Here is a 16,413-nt window from a genome sequence, read left to right on the forward strand (position 1 = left end):
CAACTGATATGTCCAGAGGTGCTTTTCTGGCGGTTACCAGCTAATGCTCCGGAAGGGACCCTGGAGGTCCCGTGTCATGTTTCCAAGCTACCCCAGGGAATCTCAGGCAGCAACAGACTCTCTACGTGGCCAAATTATTCAAGACCCGAATGTGGATTTTGTCATGAGCTGAAACCTAGCTCAAAAATAAATCTAGGCAATAACTGAAGAAAAGTCATCTTTCTCTAAACTTTAAAATTTTTTGCCAGGTCTAATGATGTTTTGGTATCAATTCCAATGATTTTCTTCTTTCATTTTACCAACAGCGCCAAGTGTGCACGTGCACACCACAGTTGTTGCTCTCTCACTCTAGGAACATATTTATGTGTAGTCATTCATAAAACCACATTTCCCACCAACACTGCTAGCAGAGAAACTTTGTTCTGAAGAGCCACTCAGTTTACGTAGGTCAGATCAATCCGCTCCTGAACCAGCTGGAATCTGCTTTTGGGCAATTCTGGACAATGATTCTGCTCTTTCTCTTACTTCTCCACCAGCTCACGGTCATTGCAGCTGTGGCTATCCTCAGCACTGATATACCCATCCAGTTTTGCCTTTGTTATGAGTAACAGAGTCCAGCCCAAGTCAGCTCATTAATGTCTGTGACAACAGATTCTCTTCAGCATCCTCTGGGATGCTCCTGGGCTGCTGGTGCCCAGCCCTACTGGCCGTCCAGTGATTTGGGGCTTATTAAACTACACCATGAGAAGCAAGACTTGTGACCATGGGGCTTCCAGATGCCTGTGTACATATCAAAGGACAGGAGGGCAGCGGGTGTTAATAAGGATGTCTTGGATAGTACAGGTCCTGAGCATAACGCAAATAGCAGGAATAAGTGGTGGAGACTGTACTGGGGCTGGCTGGGATGGCATTAATTTCCTTCACAGCAGCCAGTGCAGTGCTGTGCGTTGGCCTTGTAACCAAACGAGTGTTGATAACAATCCAGTATTTTGACTGTTGCTGAATATTGCTCACACATCAGCAAGGTTTCTTCCTTTTCCTACTCTGTCCCCACAGCCAGTAGGCTGGGGATGAGCAAGAGGCTGGGAGGGGACACAGCCAGGACAGCTGACCTGAGATGACCAAGGGGATATTCCATACCATATGATGTCATGTTCAGCAATAAAAAATGAGGAAAAGGATGAAGAAGGGGAGGATGTGGGTGCTTATGTCATTTGTCTTCCCAAGTAACTGTTACGTGAGCTCAGGCCCTGGTTTCCTGGAAATGGCTAAACATCTGTGTGCTGATGGGAAGTAGTGAATGAATTCCTTATTTTGCTTTGGTTGCGTGCGCAGCTTTGCTTCACTTAATAGACCAATAAATAGTTTTTTTATCTTGAACCACAAGTTCTCCCACATTTGCTCTTCTGCTTCTCTTTCCCATTCTGCTGGTGGAGTGTGAGCTTGCAATGGGTGGGTTCTTAGTTGCTGCCTGGGGTCAGCCCACCACACCTGCGTACAGTCTAGCAGTGCTGGAGTCAAAATTCTCTTTGCCTTTATTGAGAACTTTCATACTGCCACTTGCTTGACAGATAGAAAATGTTTTCTTCTTGTACGTTGGTCTAGATTGTTCAGGGTTGGCCAGAGTGTTGGATATATGTCTCAGACAATATTTATGCACCAGGAAAACTGGCCATTACTGTGCTAGGTCTGTGTTTTTGAGTATTTGTCTTAACCCTTCCCCTTCTGGTGTCCTCAGGACCCATTCCAAACTGCATTGGCTGGCCTTTGGAAATCCCGGGCCAAGGGTCTGGGTCACTGGCTGTTTTTTAGCTCCCAGATGGATTGCAGCAAAGCAGCAATGTGGAATTCCCCTTTTAAGGTGCCCTACCCGTATAGTATAAAAAAACTGCACTCTTGGACGGAAGGCAGGCCTTACTCCTGCACACAGAATTCCCTCAACAAATAACTCTTTGTTCATTTAATATTGGGTTGGCTGACTTCAGGTATTGTCCCCAACACACCCTTGGCTGGACTCAAAGAGCATTTTGTCTGGGAAGCTATCCTAAGAAGCAGCCTCATGCCAACTTCATTCTGTAAACTGAGGGACAAGCCCTGCAGCAAAAGTGGAAGGTTCATGGGTGAGGGTGGTAACTGAAATGACGAGCGATACATCTTTTGGTCTGGCTCTCTGGATGCTCAGAACCAAAAGAGCTCTGAAGAAAAGTAAATCTGGAATTGCTGCTTACAGAAAACACATTTAAAACTCTTTATTAGCCAGTTGGAGCAGCAAAATTCTTGTTAGTGTAGGAACCGTCTGTCTCGTGCCATGACCAATGCAGATTACACTGGAGTAAAAGCCCCAGTCCAGCAACAACGTGTTGAAGGCCCACGGGCACAAGTGCAGATTGACTTTGTGGGACCTCTGCCAGCGACAGCTTGAGCTTTGCCAGAGCTTTGCCTTCCTAAAAACAATGAAGTCCAGGAAGCTCTTAGACACTCTGTCTCTCCAGAACCTGGCCCTGGGATCCCCTCGTCCCCCTATGCCCAGACAAGAACACACACATGCAAAGAGTTCTCTCCAGCACACAACCACAGAACTATTGAGCCATCCAGCTTCCACCTTTTCTGTGTTTCCTCTTCATGCTTGGTTCCAGTCAGGAGCTCCTTTCTCATCCAGGCCTTCCTCCTGCCACCTCTGCAGGACCTCCTGCCTGCCAGGGTGGACCATTTTGGAGCTGAAAGAAGAGACCCTTGACCATCAAACAGCTCTCTGCACCCCTCTTCTCTGCAGGGCTGTATCCCATGGGAGTCTTCCAAGCAGGTCAGGCCAAAGCCTGCTCTCCTCAAGTCCTGCTCTTTGCCTTGGTCCCCTCTCTCAGGAGCCTCAATTCTACCTTCTCATCCCTGACTAGCTCTTCATTGTTTGTAAGTAGGAAGTCCTACAGGGTGCCTCACCTCACTGCCTCCTCAGTCACCCTTGTCAGGAAGATGATAGAATCGTAGAAGCATAGAAGCATTGAGGTTGGAAAAGACCTCTAAAATCATCAAGTCCACCCATAAACCTAACACTGCCAAGTCCACCACTGAACCATGTCCCTAAGCACTACATCTACCCGTCTTTTAAATACCTCCAGGATGGGGACTCAACCACTTCCCTGGGCAGCCTGTGCCAATGCTTGATAATGCATTCAGTGAAGAAAATTTTCTTAATATGCAATCTAAAGCTCCCCTGGCACAACTTGAGGCTGTTTCCTCTTGTCCTATCACTTGTTACTTGGGAAAAGAGGCCGACCCCCACCTCGCTACAACCTCCTTTCAGGTAGTTGTAGAGAGTGAGAAGGTCTCCCCTCAGCCTCCTCTTCTCCATGCTAAACAACCCCAGCTCCCTCAGCCGCTCCTCATAACACTTGTGCTCTAGACCCTTCACCAGCTTCGTTGCCCTTCTTTGGACACTCTCAGCACCTCAGTGTCATTCTTGTAATGAGAGGCCCAAAACTGAACACAGTATTTGAGGTGCAGCCTCACCAGGGCCGAGTACAGGGGCACGATCACTTCCCTGGTCCTGCTGGCCACACTATTCCCGATGCAAGGCAAGATGCTATTCTTGCCCACCAGGGCACACTGCCAGCTCATTCAGCTGGCTGTCCACCAACATCCCCGTGTTCTTTTCCACCAGGCAGCTTTCCAATCACTCTTCCCTGCGTGCCTGTAGTGGTGTGTGGGCTTGACCCAAGTGCAGGACCCAGCACTTGGCCTTCTTGACTCTCATACAATTGGCCTTGGCCCATCAATCCAGCCTGTCCAGATCCCTCTGTAGAGCCTTCCTACCCTCCAGCAGATCAACACTCCTGTCCAACTTGGTGTCATCTCCAAATTTACTGAGGGTGCAGTGGATCCCCTCCTCCAAATCATTGATAAAGATATTAAACAGAACGGGCCCCAGTACTGAGCCCTGGGGAACACCACTTGTGACCGGCCGCCAACTGAGCGGCACTGACTCAATGAACTCAGTTCATTTTCTCAGTTCATTGAGTTCCTCAGTGAACTGGCTGCACGCGGACACAGCATGTTTAACTTCCTTGCTAACAAACAAATTTAAACATAATGTAATTCAGGAAACCATAAACTACTCTCGTCAACGTTACGCTAAGTGCAAACTGCATCTGACGCAGTCTGCCTTTCTCAAGGACCATTCATACAAGAGCTCTTTGAGACCTAGAGATAAAAAAGAATAGACATAAACACAACTGAAGAGTTGGCTAAAGAGCTATTGAGACATACTCCTGGAAGACAGGAAAGTTTTTAACTCCCTGAAGCTGGAAGCAGCAGCTACATAGTTTCTTCAGCTTCTTCAGTGGGTCTTTGAGCTCCTGGTTCCTCAGGCTGTAGATGAGGGGGTTCACTGCTGGAGGCACCACTGAGTACAGAACTGCCACCACCAGATCCAGGGATGGGGAGGAGGTGGAAGGGGGCTTCAGGTAGGCAAAAAACGAGGTGCTGACAAACAGGGAGACCACGGCCAGGTGAGGGAGGCATGTGGAAAAGGCTTTGTGGTCCCCCCCCTGCTCAGAGGGGATCCTCAGCACGGCCCTGAAGATCTGCACATAGGACACCACAAGGAAAACAAAACACCCAAAGATTAAACAGGCACTAACCACAATTAGCCCAACTTCCCTGAGGTAGGCGTGTGAGCAGGAGAGCTTGAGGATCTGGGGGATTTCACAGAAGAACTGCTCCAGGACATTGCCTTGGCAGAGGGGTAGTGAAAATGTATTGGCAGTGTGCAAGAGAGCATAGAGAAACCCAGTGCCCCAGGCAGCTGCTGCCATGTGGACACAAGCTCTGCTGCCCAGCAGGGTCCCGTAGTGCAGGGGTTTGCAGATGGCCACGTAGCGGTCATAGGCCATGACAGTGAGGAGATAAAACTCTGCTGTAGCACAGAAAAAGAAAAAAAAGACCTGTGCAGCACATCCCAAGTATGAAATGGCCCTGGTGTCCCACAGGGCATTGGCCATGGCTTTGGGGACAGTGGTGGAGATTAAGCCCTGGTCGAGGAGGGAGAGGTTGAGGAGGAAGAAGTACATGGGGGTGTGGAGGCGGTGGTCGCAGGCTACGGAGGTGATGATGAGGCTGTTGCCCAGGAGGGCAGCCAGGTAGATGGCCAGGAAGAGCCAGAAAGTCAGAAGCTGCAGCTCCCGCGTGTCTGCGAAAACCCAGAGGAGGAACTCAGTAATGAAGCTTGTGTTGGACATCTGCTGCCTCTGGTCATGAGTGACTGTCCAAGGAGGAAAATGCAGTGAGAAGTTAGGGGAGACTTCTCTAAACAAAACAAAAGCCATTTCTCCTAGATGCTCCCCTTTCTACACCCACCCCCTTTTTACTTTTCTATGAGAACTTCCTTCAGCTCCATTTCTGAAACCCTGCTTGGTGCTGCCTGAATGTGCCATGACAAATACGGGCTCTGCCTGCTGCCTGCCGAGGAGTCAGCCCTACTCTGCAGGAGTGGGTTCATGGGAAAGGTGGGGGAAGGACCCAGTCCTGGTGTTGGACTTTGTCAGATGAAACTGCTCCTAACGCAGAAGGGCCTGTCAGCACCTGCACTCCCTGTGGTGAGGAAGCAGAATGGCAGAGGGCAATTTCAGAGTTTATTCTTAAAGTTTCCCTCCGTTTCCCCTGGGGAGTGTTCTTGGATGTCAGAAACCTCAGAATTTCTGCTGCCCTCAGGGAGAACAGAGGGAGTCCTGAGAGGCAGGAGGATTGCCTGTGGCTTAGAGCAGAGTGAAGGGAGCTGGTCTGTCCCTCCGCCTTGTTCCCAGCTGCCCTGGGCTTGCACCTTTCCGAGATGGAGGGTGATCACACTCCCATGGTGCCCTGAAGACCACCAGACACTGCTGAGAGCAGAGGGATTCACTGCAGACCACTAAATGTCTCACTCGTTCTCAAGGTCTCAGAACCCCACTTCTAGCCAAGGACACACATGCCTCATTTCACCAACCCGACAGCATTTCCTCGGTCGTAGAGTCTCTGTGTTCTCCGTGGGGCTTTCAGAGAAAAGAGAGGTGCTATGGGACAGCTTTGCATCCTTGAGGGCAGTTCAAGGCTTGGAAGAACAACTCAAATAGACAGCCAGGTGCCCTAAAGATGGCATCTCAGTAAGAGTCAGCTCATTCCCCAGCCCCACAGACTGTATGGATGAGATCTCCACAGGTGAGAGGAAAGCTGGGACACCTGTTCCCATGGACACACCTGCATGGGATGACACACAAGATCAGTGTGTGACTCTGCAGCTGAAACTCCCATCCCCAGGGAGCCTGACAGCAAGAACAAAATAAAATAAGAATAACCTAGACCAGTGGAGAAACAAGTTAAAATAAGGTGAGGGTCTGGCTGAGAGACGCCAGGTTAGAAGCACTCAGGCACTGACTCAGGACAGCGTTACCCTTACCCAGCTGTGCACAACACCTCCCGGACACCAACATTGCCGGGCAGCTGCTCTCAGCCCCTGTGCTCTGCAGAGGGAGAAGGGCCCGTGGCTGGAGAGCTGCACCACGGCTCTGCTGGAGCTCTGGCTGCAGAGGAGGTGGTTCACGCCTTGGACCCCGCGGCCCTGAGGGCATGGGGTTTGCTGGGTGGGAGAGGAGGCTTGCTCATTCTCCCTCCCACAACATTTCTGGTTTTAGTTTCCTCTCATTTCCTGATCATATATCTGCTGCCTAGAGATTTTTTTTTTTTTTTTCCCTGGGTGGTGTTTCCCTGTTCCATGTCTTTTCCCTGCTAACAAACCCCATGTGAACCTCTGGGCACTCACCTTGGCCCTACAGAAACCCTTCTGTTTGCAGGGACTGGCTGGGCACATGTTCCTGTTGGGAGTGGCAAAAGTTCAGAATAACCCTGATGGGTCCAGCAGAGGTGATGCTGGTGCTGTCCATAGGCAGAAGAGCAGCTGAAGGCACTTTAGGAGGCTATTAGCAGACCTACTGGCCACTCCAAGTTGCAGCTCAGGAGTCTCAATGACTTGTTCAAACTTGACAGGTCCTTTTCTCTTTCTCTTTCCCTCCCCCACTGCCCACTGCCCCTCTTCTCTCCCCTGCCCTCACAGTACGAAACTGAAAACACAGACTCGGGAAATCTCCTTATCTTTATTGTAAACCCTGCCTTGAACTTCCCCTTGAAACATCCCCTTGGAAGTTTCGTAGCGGTGATCTGGAGCTGTGAGCGGCCCTGACCCACGCAGCACCCTCTCTGCAGAAGAAGGATCCTGTCCTGCCCTGCCAGAGGTTGCCTTCCACTCACAGCTTCTCCCTGCAGCATTGTGGGCAGCTCCCCGGGCAGGCTGAGTGCTGACCCTGGCAGGCGGCAGAGTCCCTGCCCCAGCACACAGCCCCTGGGGTGTTCAGGGACCCTGCTCGGAAGGACGGCCCTGGGCACCCCAGGCTGCACACCCACCTTCACACCCCTGCAGTTGTCCCCAGGAGAAGGCAGCGATCGTGCCCTGTCCCTCTGACTGTGCAGCAGGGAAGCCCTGCTCTGGAGCATGTTCCTCTCCTCTTCCATTTCATCTTTACTTGACAAAATAGCTACAAGTTCTCCGTGATTAGCCTCTGGCATGCAATTCTTAGAACAGTGCTTTTTCTCTCACTGCTAACTCTCTGTTATTATTTAATGCTTACAGCTCTTAGACAGAATTGCCCTTAAATCATCTCTGCTCCATCTGTTTCTCACAGTTTTTATCAGGACAGGGAGGTGGAATAGGGGAGTTGTTCTGTTTTTAGCCAAAGGCGGCCAAGGGACAGATCCCAGGTTAGTGAAAAGGCACAAAGGAAGGCAAAACCTTGATGTGGAGCACACCGCCACGACACCGTTACCTGCCTTTCCAGTCTCTGAAGTCCTAACTGTGCAGCAGGGAGCCTGGAAGCTCTGAGCTCCCTGCATCTGCCCTGCATGTCAGCATGTAAAATGAGACTAACCTAGTCATCAAGTTGGTTTTGATTGTCTTCAGAGCCTAAAGCACCGCATGGGTCAGGAGATTGGCCAGGACACATGAAGAGGAATCACGCTTCTGTGGACAAAAGCGTAGCTGTTCCCAGGAGTCTCAGGTGGCATGGCATACCGATTCCTGGGTTCAAGGAGCTGGTCAGGTGCCTTGTCTCCATGTCTGCAATGGTGGCCTCCCACCAAAGGGTGGGGTATCACCAACCCCAGGGTCAAGCTGGCTGTGGCTTTGTGGAGCTGAAACCTGAAAACCTCCAAACATGGAAATGAAAGATCCTCTCTGGATGTCCTGCTGCAGGGCAGCACCACCTGCCTTGTCAGGGTTTCCTAAGGCCCAGTGTGAAGCTCCCGGAGGAACTTGGTGGCTGTTGCCTCTGCCATACCATCTGACACCGCAGAAGAGTTTGGCTCCACCACCTCTCCAGGTCGGTGTCACCTGCTTTTAGACTGCCCTGTGCCTCTCCTTCAGCAGACTAAAGAGGCCCAGGTGCCTCCACCTCTCCACACAGCTCATGTGCTTTAGGCCCCGAAGCCCATCATGACCGACTTCCTCTGGACCTTCTCCGGTTTCTCCATCCTCCTTTCAAAATGGGAACCCCACTGGCTCCTATGGCATAAGTTTTATTCAGGTAGAATAATAATTTTGACAGAGTTCAATGAATTCGATGGAATTTAAAAAAGTTTAAGAGTGGTTGCTCAAGGTTCAGTAAGTTTGATGATGAGGTTTACTCTATTAATTACTGCATGGAAGAAACATACAAAGGAAAATTGAGTTACACTCAAGTTCAAATGATTCACGGGGAGACCAGGGATACAAAAGGGTAAGGAGGACCCTCCCGTTGAGTCACGAGGTTCAGAGTAGACCTCCTTGCTTTCTGAACTCCTGATGGAGCTTAGGTGCAGCTAGGTCCAATCTTAGTCTCAGACTCGGACAACGATTTATGTCTAAGAGATTATATAGGCAAAATTTGTCAATTCAGCATGCAATCAAAGTTGCCAAGACAAAATCAAAGTTACCATGCTACAAGGTTATGCACGATATCAGTCTCCTACCAAAGATCTGTCGCTGGTAAAAGGTCTCTCTGCCTCGAGGAGCAACCTTGAGAGGTGTCCCAGCTCAAGGGGGGATCACCGCCAGGCACCCACGCTGCCTAGCAGGGAGAGCTCAAAGAAGGCTCACTGAGGCTGTCGTATTTGTAGGATAAAGTGGTTGGCTTGCAGTCAAATTATATGCGATAGGAAAGGTATGCAGGAGGCTCCTTGTACCCCCGAGTTTCTTTGTTCCTTGATAATTGAGTCTTGGAATAGCCACCCACTATTCCCGTGTCAGTCGCATGATTGGTGTTCCAAGCTCATAGACATCATGTACCCCTCGTCTCCTTTGTGGGTTTTCAGAGAACAGATAGAAACTAGAGGAGTTCATGGCCTGGCTACGGCTCACGCCTTTACCTCTTCTGAAGCCTGTACCAAACTACTGCTCGTTTGGTTAAGAGGTCGAGGGCATCCATCGCAACTGGCTGCACACAGGCCACATAAGGATTTTTCCTATTGCAAGCAAAGCAAAGCAAAGCATGATCAGTTTTCACAAACAATAAAACACACTCTGTAACCACAGGCTAAGTACAAGCTGTCTCTAATGAGGTTGCCTTTCTACAAGGGATAATCTTATGAGAAATGTTTTAGATAGATAGGTACAAACAGATAGATTTGAAAACAACTCAAGTGTTGGCTAAAGAGACAATTAGACTACTGAAAGACAGGCAAGCTTTGAACTCTGTGAAGCTCAAAGCAGCAGCTGGGTAGGTGAGACTTATCGAATGAACAAAGAATAATGGGAGGAGAAAATTAGAGACTAATGGAACTGGCCTTTGCCTAGAGAGTCTGCATCTGCAAAGATGGCATTAGAAATGGTCATTGTATGGGGACAGGTGAAACTGTTTGAGAGATTAGAGAAACTAAAGACACCATCTAACAGGCAGAGGAGTGATGAAGAAGGTACAGGTGAAGATCAATATTTCTTTTGAATATCCCTTCTGAAAGGTCATGGGATTGGTAGAGGTCTCTTGTGAGTGAGGACAAGCAAATGGTGCACCCATCTTTGAAAGAGGCCAGAAGTTCAAGCCAGGGAATCCCAGGCTGTACAAGCTTACTTTGGTGAGGACTGGGCCATTGAATGAGTGCTCTTGGGTGACATTCCTGGGCACCCAAAAGAGAAGAGCATCGTCATGCACTTCCCAAGGGTGAATCATGCCTCACCAACCTGGTTGCCTTCATGAGGAAGTAGCTTCCTTTGTGCATGAGGGGACATCAGGTGATGTCATTTACCTCCACTTCAGCAAGCCTTTTGGCAAGGTCTCCCTCAATGTTCTTGTACCCAAGTTAGGCCATTACAGTCTGGATGGACAGACAAACAGATGGGCAAAACACCGCTTGGATGACGAGGCTGAGAGAGCAGTGGTGAAGGGGCCAGACTCTACCTGGAGGACAGGGGAGATACTGGGGTTTGGTGAGGTGGCACGGGGGACTCTCCTGAGCCCTGTGCAGTTTAACACCTGTATCCATGACCCAGAGGAGGCAACTCTCACCACATTTTTCAATGTTACTAACTTGGGAGGACCATTCCTGTGCCTTAGGGATGCCTTTCAGGGGAAACCTGAGAGGCGGGAGGACTGTCCTGTGGGGACCTTCATGAAATAGAAGGAGGACAAAGGCCAGATCCTGTGCCTGGGATAGACTGGTTGGGGCCTGGAGCACATTATGGAGAAGGAGAGGCTGAGAGAGCTGGGTTTTTGCGAAATCCCTCAGAGCGAAACCCTGGAGCAAGGATGCAGGCCAGTTGGTGGGATGTCAGTCAGTGGAGATTTTCAACATTTGTTGAGACAAGGTCATGGGCACCTGATCTAGCTGGAGCTGTCTGAGAAGTGGCTTGGCTGAGGGACCAGCTATAGCAAGAGCTATGGGACTATAAGGGTCAGTAGGAAACTGGTTCCCTTTTTCTTAATACTGGTGGTGGGGTTGGGTATCACAGAGCCCCGGAGGAGGATGGGGCTGACCATGTAGCAAAGGTCCCTTGTCAGGGCTGGGGTTTACGACCAGACATGGAAATAGCCAGTGTGGGGGACTGATCTGGGACAGTTGTCCCAGGAAAGCTTCTCTGGGGTTTCCAGGGAACATGACACAGACTGGGCCTCTCTCTTCTGCACCTTTGGTGCCTTGCTTCCTTCACCATGATGCCTGACTCTGCACTGTCAGCACCCTGCTGGGGGCCCCCACTCTGCACACTCACACAGCTTAGCTCTACACTGGGGCTTTCCTCTCCCGGGCACTTCCCAGCCCAGCCCAGCCCCTTCCCACCTCTCCACACATCCCCTGCCCCCTCCCCAGCCCAGCCCAGCAGAGCAGCCCAGCCTGGGCTGGCCCCATGGCAGTGCCCACCGCAGGGTGCTGCAGAGCTCTGGGCACTCACCCCACAGCCCCAGCCCCTCTGAAGGGCACAGCAGCTCCTGGGGGCAGAGTGGAGGGGGTTCAGGCTCCGCATCAGCCCCAGGACTGGTGCTGGCCCCAAGGGCATGAGGCGAGGCAAGGCACTCTCTGGCTCTCCTGAATTCATATTGTAGGTGATGCCTAATGCTGACTGAATTTGCCCCTCCTCTGCTCCCACCAGCCCCACTGCCCACAACAACATCACAGTCCTGACCTCAGGCAACTCCTGCATCTCTCCAGGCTCCCCTCCCTGTTCCTGCTGGGTCCCCACTGACTCCCATGGCACTGCAGAGTCCTTGTTCGTGGATATGCTGATTTACTGCTTTGCTTTTGGGGGACATCACCATTGAGGGTGTTTCACCTTCTGAGCCTCCATTCATTCCAGCCCCAGGGCACGTGGTGAGTCCCCATCCTCCCCTCTCCTCACCCCTCCAAATTCATTTCCAGAGAGTCTGGTATATGCCATCACTCCTGTCATACCTGAAGAAACCTGAGGAGAGAATGGGGAGCTCATGGACCATTCCCCTGACACTGGACACCAAGAGAGCTCTTAAATCAAGAGCATTTTGTTCAGTGGAACTGAAGAGTACCATGAGCTTAACTCTGAAAACATTGAGAACACAAGGAGAACAGACGCTTGAAAACACCAATTCCTTGGACATTTTCTTGGCAGCAGCTTGGGAGGAAGAGCCCAGCCTTCAGGCACTGGACCTGGGAGATTCTGTTTTATTGAAGAGCTGCTATTGGGCATGCCACATCTGACACAGTGTTGTGCAAGAGTCAGAGACAACAGGATGAAACCTCAAGAGAAGTAGTAGAAGCCCAGCAAATAATCTATGAGCAGGATTATAACAAGAGAATAAAGCAGACGCAGGGCCTAAGATGCTAAACTCTGGGAAATGTGATGAGAAGGGAAGGCAGGTTATTGTCGGTGAAAAAGTGTCCGTTGACCCACTTTCCATAGGGCATCCTTGAGCTCCTTGTTCCTCATGCTGTAGATGACGGGGTTCAACACTGGAGGCACCACTGAGTACAGCACTGCAACCATTAGGTCCAGACATGGGGAAGAAATGGAGGGGGGCTTCAGGTAGGCAAAAAACGAGGTGCTGATAAACAGGGAGACCACAGCCAGGTGAGGGAGGCACGTGGAAAAGGCTTTGTGCCGTCCCTGCTCAGAGGGGATCCTCAGCACGGCCCTGAAGATCTGCACATAGGACACCACAAGGAAAACAAAACACCCAAAGATTAAACAGGCACTAACCACAATTAGCCCAACCTCCCTGAGGTAGGCGTGTGAGCAGGAGAGCTTGAGGATCTGGGGGATTTCACAGAAGAACTGGTCCAGGACATTGCCTTGGCAGAGGGGTAGGGAAAATGTATTGGCAGTGTGCAGCACAGCATGGAGAAACCCAGTGCCCCAGGCAGCTGCTGCCATGTGGACACAAGCTCTGCTGCCCAGGAGGGTCCCGTAGTGCAGGGGTTTGCAGATGGCCACGTAGCGGTCATAGGCCATGATAGTAAGCAGAGAATACTCTGATGTGATAAAGAGGAGAAAGAAAAAGAGCTGTGCAGCACATCCCGAGTAGGAGATGGCCCTGATGTCCCACAGGGAATTGGCCATGGACTTGGGGAGAGTGGTGGAGATTAAGCCCTGGTCAAGGAGGGAGAGGTTGAGGAGGAAGAAGTACATGGAAGTGTGGAGGTGGTGGTCACAGGCTATGGCGGTGATGATGAGGCCGTTGCCCAGGAGGGCAGCCAGGTAGATGGCCAGGAAGAGGCAGAAGTGCAAGAGCTGCAGCTCCCGCGTGTCTGCAAATGCCAGGAGGAGGAACTCGTTTGTGGAGTTGGCATTGGACATCTGCTGCTTCTTGGCATAGAAACTGCCAAAAGAGAGAAAAGAGAAAAATTCAGAGAAGCTTCTCTGAGCAAAATTTCATTCATTCATTGTGCAATACCTAAGGGTGCTTTTCTTTCCTGGGGGGCTGTTACGCAGCTCAGAGGCTTCAGCTCTGGTTTGTGCTGGCTGAGTGTGCTGTGCAGAGCCGTGCCCTCTCCCCAGGGGCTCCTGAAGGGTCAGCCCTGCTTTCCAGCAATGACCCATGCAGGCAGCAACAGCCCAGGGTGTTTGGAGGGAGGCTTCCTGGGGAGGAGTTTCCTGTGCTGCACTAGAGCGGAGGGCAAAAAGCCCAGAAGGACGCTTTCTTCCCCAGAGGAAGGTGGGAGATGAGGTGCAGCAAATGGGTCTCGTTACACTGTGGTTTAGTATTCAGACAGCCCCCATCCCACTTGGGAAATGGTCTTGGAAGGGGTCACATTCCCCTGTTGCCCCGTTGCTCTCAGTGCAAACCTCTGTCAGTGCTCCCATCCAGGAGGGCTGCTCTGTCCATCAGCCTGGTGCCCAGCTGCTCTGGGCTTGCACCGCTCTCAGCTGGAGGACGACTGCACCCAGAGGTTGCTCTGCAAAAGACACTGGCCTGTCCTGGGAGCAGAGGGGTGCTGTGCCAGGTGCAGAGTTCAAAACACCTCTCCTTTCCAGCACAGCTCTGCAGAGTGTGAGGAAGAGGACAGGGCAAGGATGCTGATTGGCATGGGCAGATCGGGTGCTCTCAGACATCTCCAAGGTCCTACAGGAGAGCTGTGCCCTTCTGGAGGGATGCTGACAGCCCCGCAGGACTCCCTGTCCAGCAGAATCCGGTGTCTTAAGGTGCTGTCTGCTAAGGGAAGCAGTGTCTCATTGCCCAAGCACTGAGTGCAGTGTCTCGAGCCTGGAAAATGAAGAGAGGGCTTGGGCACCTTGGTCCCATGGAAACACCTCCAGGGCAGCGCCCTCCAGGTCAGGGCCAGAGCAGGCACTCCACACCCCCACCCCTTGCCCCACACCACCACCGTTCCTGCCAGGGACCCCACGAGCAGGAAGAGAGCAGCACAAGCAGGTGGAGGACCAAAGCAGAACTCTGTGACTCTCCTCCTAAGGGAAGCAAGGAGAGGAGAGGCGGCCGGGCACTCAGGAAAGCCTTCTCCTTACCCAGCAGAGCACAGCACCTCCCAGTTAGCAAAAGCCCAGGGCAGTCGCTCGCAGCCCCTTTGCCCTGCAGAGGGAAGCGGCCACGTGTCAGGAGAGATGCCCCTCTGCTGTGCCAGAGCTCTGGCTGCACAGGAGGCAACTCCTGCCCGGGACCACACAGCCTTGAGGGCAGAGGCTGTGCTGGGTGGGAGACGAGAGCAGGGGTCTTGTGCAGAGGCAGGTGTCTGCATTGGAGGGATGACAGGGAGCTTCCCAACTTCTCCCTCCCATGCCATTTGGGGTTGGAGGTTCCTAGAGCTCTCTGCCCATGTCTCTGCTGCCTGGAGCTATCCCTGCCGGGAACTGTTGCTCTGCCCTCCAGTTTTTCCCTGTCAGGGATCACAGACCCCATCGCCCACTCCTGTCTGCTCAGCTCTGACCTCAAGAAACCTCCCCGTTCCAGGCACTCTCTAGAGGTACTCCCCGCTCGCAGGCAGGAAGGAGCAGGTCAGAGAAACCCTGCTGAGGACAGCAAAGGTGATGCTGGTGCTCTCTGGAGGGAGAGGAGTGGATGCAAGCAGTTGCCTTGGCTCCTACCAGACCTCCTGATCTCTCAGGGTGGCAGCTCGGGACTCTCAGGCTCCCTCTCCAAACGCAGCAGCGCCTTTTCCCTTTTCCTGAAACAGCAGGAAACTGAAAGCAGAGCCTCAGGAAAGCTCTTTAGCTGTAAGGGATCCCCTGCCTTGCTCTTCCTCTGCAAAAGTCCCCTCTGAAATGCCCTGGGCAGCTCTGGCTGCACACCCTGCCTTCACCCCTTCCCCCTGGTCTAACATGAGCCCCTGGGCTGGGAGGCCTCCTCACAGACCCTGCAGGCTGGAGCCTATAAACGCTTTCGGAGACCCTTCCCGCAAGGGCAGCTGCATTGCCCTGCACCAAGAGACTTACCGTGGCAAGGGCTGCAAAGGTTTCTTCCCTTGCAGCTCCCCTCTCTCCTCCCACTCCAGGCTGCCTTTAATCGCGCTCTGCCCTGCTCCTTTGCCCAGAGCCCTGCTGCGCTTGGCAGAGGAGTTGCTCCTTGGCAGAGCTGTCTCTCTGCACTGCTGCCTGCTTACCAGGAGCTCCCTCCACCCCAGGAGCCTGTCTCAGCACCGGAGGAGGGGACCCGCCCAAGACATCACTGTCTCTGCCCCCCACCCCACTCGGCGCTCCCTCCAGGTGTCCCTGGGGCTCTCCAGGAACCTGCTTGGGAAGAGACTGAAGGAATCACCGCTGTTGCCTCTCTCACCTCTGCAGAGACGTTTCTTTGCAGCAGTGGCCTTGCTGCTCTCCGAGACACAGTTAGGTCTGCGAATCCCCCTTCCTTGTTCCATCATGAGACAGGACACCTGGAGACTGCCAGGGAGGCATCTCCTTTAGCCATGCTGAGGGAAGGCAATCAGCTGAGTCAATGGAGGCATCTCATGCTGGATTTGTAGTGGTGGGGCTGGAAGGGACCTCAGCTCCCTCCCATGCCTGCCACAAACCCCCAGGAGGTGGGATTGCCCTTGCTTCAGTCATGGCATCTGTTAAAAATAGGCACCTGTACTCATTTTCTATGGTCCCATGATCAGAGATGGAGACCAGGAGTTCACACACAAACGCCTGGTGACATTTGAGGTGCCAGATGTACTAAGGCTCCTTAGCCTCACTTTGGTTGAGGCGTGTGTCCCTTAGCATGTAATCTTGGATCCCAAGTTAGGACAGTGTGTTCTGCATGGCTTTATAAGTTTAGAGGTGAAGAAATGTTTGGCTGGTGTGGCTTGGAGGCACATGGTGAATCACAAAGTAAGCAAAGAGAAAAGTAACCAAAATATAAAAAAATAAAGCAAAAGATATGTATTATTGCACTTTACATATTTTAAAATTCTTTATGCCCTCCTCATCCCTGTAGATTTCTTTCAAAATATTTGTCC

The 16,413-nt window shown here is 51.9% G+C and overlaps 2 protein-coding genes across 2 annotated transcripts; both read right to left on the reverse strand.

Moving 5' to 3' along the window:
* Nucleotides 1-4,241: 4,241 nt before the first annotated feature.
* LOC309603178 (olfactory receptor 14A16-like) lies at nt 4,242-5,234 on the reverse strand (the record flags this gene model as incomplete). The annotated part of the gene is made up of 1 exon (XM_082338089.1): nt 4,242-5,234. The coding sequence occupies one exon, from the start codon at nt 5,232-5,234 to the stop codon at nt 4,242-4,244; it is 993 nt and encodes a 330-aa protein (XP_082194215.1).
* A 7,145-nt stretch (nt 5,235-12,379) lies between these two features.
* LOC309603148 (olfactory receptor 14A16-like) lies at nt 12,380-13,315 on the reverse strand (the record flags this gene model as incomplete). Its single annotated transcript, XM_082338067.1, has 1 exon — nt 12,380-13,315. The coding sequence occupies one exon, from the start codon at nt 13,313-13,315 to the stop codon at nt 12,380-12,382; it is 936 nt and encodes a 311-aa protein (XP_082194193.1).
* Nucleotides 13,316-16,413: the final 3,098 nt, after the last annotated feature.

This window comes from Platalea leucorodia (assembly GCF_965183815.1).
Source record: "Platalea leucorodia genome assembly, contig: HAP1_HAP1_SCAFFOLD_24, whole genome shotgun sequence".
Lineage (NCBI taxonomy): Eukaryota > Metazoa > Chordata > Aves > Pelecaniformes > Threskiornithidae > Platalea > Platalea leucorodia.